General features: G+C 39.5%; 1 protein-coding gene across 1 annotated transcript in view; it reads right to left on the bottom strand.

The window, feature by feature from the left end:
- The window catches only part of ciarta (circadian associated repressor of transcription a), a 4461-nt gene continuing 794 nt past the window's right edge, over positions 1 to 3667 (bottom strand). The window contains exons 2-6 of the mRNA XM_032535196.1: positions 2286 to 2636; positions 2102 to 2177; positions 1712 to 1790; positions 1421 to 1574; positions 1 to 915 (exon numbers count right to left, since the gene is read on the bottom strand). Of these exons, the coding sequence (XP_032391087.1) occupies positions 541 to 915; positions 1421 to 1574; positions 1712 to 1790; positions 2102 to 2177; positions 2286 to 2636 (1035 nt within the window). The 3' untranslated portion in view covers positions 1 to 540. The remainder of the gene's footprint in view (positions 916 to 1420; positions 1575 to 1711; positions 1791 to 2101; positions 2178 to 2285; positions 2637 to 3667) is intronic.

Below are 3667 nucleotides of genomic sequence, written 5' to 3'. Positions count from 1 at the left end.
ATGAAAAGAATTTTTTTTTATTATCATGGACAACTGACTACTGGTTTCAGCTTTAAACTATACCAGCAATGATCATCTGTGTTTTCTCACTTACATACAATTGATATTGGTTATTTCTATTTTTCACCAGTGTTATGAAACTGCATATTGTTACTGTTTGGGCTGCGTCGTCATATGAAAAAATACAAAACAGAGCACAGATTGCTTGAACGCATTACACATAAAGTATTTCCACGTCTTTTTAACTTAGCAAAAGGTAAAGTATACAAAAAAGGTGATACTTTTACAGACAAGGTCCTGTATATAACTGAAATAATTTTGGTGTAATCAAAAACCATACTGGATAGTTAGGGGTTAATGAGTGCCTGTGCATTCTGCTGCTCCTCCTCCTCCTCCTCTTCTGGTTTTACATGCCTTGCAGCCATCGCAGACTAGCTCTGCGCCTAACGTTATACTTGTGTAATCAGGTCCGCCCTTTGCCTTTACTCAGACTGGCATGCAAAGGCACCTCCACGTGGTAGCAAGGTGAGCTAAGGCCAGCTAAGGTGAGTCAGTTGTAGTTGTTATGATGTCACTTGAGGACACTGAGCTGTCCTGTGTAGCTGGGATTTCACAAGACGAGGGCAGAGAAATCGCAGACTGCTTCCGAGTCTTATTTTCTCTCTTGCTACATAAATATAACGGCCTGCTTAAAGTGCCAGTGCTGTATGTAAACTCATGTTCAGTTGTACGGCTGCCCTCAACTGTTTCATCCTCTGGAGCTCTCGGTTTTTTAGATGATCCAGGTAGACGTGTCGAAACAGTGTCAAGTGGAGTCGCAGCCTGGCAGCTCCAATGTTTTTCATGTTGAAAGTGCTTTTTCTTGGTCAGGACTTCACTGGAGTTGTTGTTCTCTGACAAGCTCAGTTTTCTCTTCTGGAACGGAAAAGGAAAACCAAAAATAAGAACCATGACAAACCAAGGTCTTAAAGGAAAACTGCAGTTTATTAGAACATGAGTTGAGCTTTGTTCTTTGAGGTTCTAAATAAAAGCCAAGATGTAATGGACCAATCTTTTAAATAGAATCTTGACAGCTATCAAAGACACAAGCCTGGAGAGTGTAAGCTTCAGACTCCCCTGCTGAATATCTTTAAGCCTCTTATAATCATGCTTAAAATAGTACCTTCAGATCTTTTACAGTAATATTGTTTTTGCGTTCTCTCTTTTTATCTTGTTGTACCTTCTTCTGCCTGGCTGTATATTATAATATACTTCACGTGGATACTTGGTTTGTTAAAACAAATGCCTGTTTTATTATAAAGATCAAGTTTAGTATTGTAATTGTAACATCTCAGTTCCATGAGGCATATTGTTTAATTAATGTACACCAGTAAAGGCACTGTCATATGGTAACATAGGTAACATCCAATATGAAGCGCACCTTAACTGGCATGTGGAGCTGGTTTTGGCGCCAGTGTGGTCGAACTCTGGGAGTGAAGGTCTTGCTCTGTATATCCATGGGCTGAAATGCCACCCGAGGAAACCATATTTTGAGCATCATCTCTATCTGCAGCAGGTTTTGGAGGTATTTCTCACTGTAGAAATACAAATGTTAAGAAACCAGCATTAATGACAATGTTGACAGTTGGGTATAGATGACAATGACAAAATCCCCATTTTCACGACTGTCATAATAATAAAAAATTATAATTACTACTTTTGTTGGTCTTACCCCATTTCAGGCTTCTGTAGAATTCCAAGAATCCTCTGTAATCTGTCTATTGCAACACTCTGCTGGAAACTGGATAGACCTGCCACAATCAAAATATACAATCCAAATGTCAAGGAACAAATGCACTTTAATTACAGGATGCACTTAAACATAAGATTACATTACATGTCATTTAGCTGACGCTTTTATCCAAAGTGACTTACAATTTGCTATATATCAGAGGTTGCACGCCTCTGGAGCAACTATGGGTTAAATGCCTTGCTCAGGGACACATTGGTTGATGTATCGCAGTGGGAATTGAACCCAGATCTCCCACACCAAAGGCATGTGTCATATATACACTGCATCATCTAGACCATCAATCATGTTTGATATTGCTCAACTACATACCTCTGTTATACCGTCCAGTATTTAGTCCATGGAGAAGCTCAAGCAAAGGGCCGATAAACCTCCGCAAATCTGCACACTGAGACAATAAGGACAAAGATTTAGTTTTACTACTACGGCTGCTTTGCCATTTGGTTGACAAAAAAAAATGAAACAAAGACCTAAGAATCAGTTTAAAGTTGCTCACTTTCTGAGCAAAGGCCAGGTCTCCTGGTGTTGCTGAAGATGAGCCTAATGTGGCAGCTCCAGAAAAAGAGGCTGGGTTGAGACGCTTAGCTTCATCAGGGCAGTGTTCAGGCTGGTCGCTCTTAGACATTGAGTGCAGCTGATCTGAATGTGGTGGAAATTTAAGGTAACCTCCAGAGAGTGTGATTCCTTCATCGCCTGAGAGGGACTTTCTTATTCCACTGTCCCCTTCTCCCTCAGAGAAGACGTCTGCTTCATCCTCAGTCTGCTCACTCTCACTGAGGAGAAAGCTTGAGGTGGAGGTCAGCGAGTCAGAAGATGGCCATTTGGAAGAACTGCCCAATGAATTCATCTGGGGAGACAGGGAGATAATAATGTCCAAAGAGAACCTCAATAAATACATCTTTTGGCACTGGGCAAAATCAAATAGTTAGGTTCCAAGTATTACATTATCAGTATACAACATACTAAAGGAAATCTGTAGATGTCCAACTGCAACAATCAAAGCATTTATAAGATATTTCCATCTGTGTGGTGACTATTCTGTTAAACATTTAGTGCAATGTGTATTGCTGTCACATGGAAGTCTGATTCCCCTCTGTCCATAACTAAATGGTATTTAGAAATGAATAACTGTGTGGCTTTAGAAAAAATAACAGATAACCTTAGTAAGCAATACAACACCTTTATTAAAATTTGGCAGCCCTATCTAGATTATGACTGACCTCAAAACATTGTATACCTATTGTGAAATGTTGGAGCATCCTTTTGGGAGGGAGGGTGGGGGTTGTTTGTTTGTGTTTGCTCTTGTTCTTGTAAACTTGAAAATGAAAATAAAGTACTCAAAAAAAAAGATTTAGTGCAATGTGATACTGGCAAAATATAAAGGTCCCTATATTTTTAGTATTATTGCTTTGTAGAAGAAATTGACACAGAATCGTCATCATCATAGTACTCATTACTTAAAAGTGTGCACGTTTAAAAATTGTGTAGTGGAGGCTTTGAAGACCAGGAAAACACAAGCTATATCACTGCAAAAATCTTCTCATGTAGAATCACAATACTGACATTACATCAACCCCTATTACAGAGTAATGGGTGTATATGAACGTGGTTATTCATATTGCAGCTCGATATCCAGAAAAACAACCTAAACACAATCCTTTTTCATGCAGTACAAATTAGAAATGGTACTTGTCGCCAGAAGCTGTGAGTAATGTCTACACCAAGTCTCAACAAGAATATTATAACTGAGCTGAGGACAACTACGGTGTGCAAATCAACTTGTGAGTGAGTGAGTGAGTTGAGATGAGGACAACTATGCAAATCAAGTCGTGAGTGTGTGTGTGTGTGTGTGTGTGTGTGTGTGTGTGTGTGTGTGTG

The sequence above is a fragment of the Etheostoma spectabile genome, chromosome 14 (genome assembly GCF_008692095.1).
Source record: "Etheostoma spectabile isolate EspeVRDwgs_2016 chromosome 14, UIUC_Espe_1.0, whole genome shotgun sequence".
NCBI lineage: Eukaryota > Metazoa > Chordata > Actinopteri > Perciformes > Percidae > Etheostoma > Etheostoma spectabile.
The sequence above is the reverse complement of the archived record's forward strand: the minus strand, read 5'-3'. Positions and strand labels throughout refer to the sequence as shown.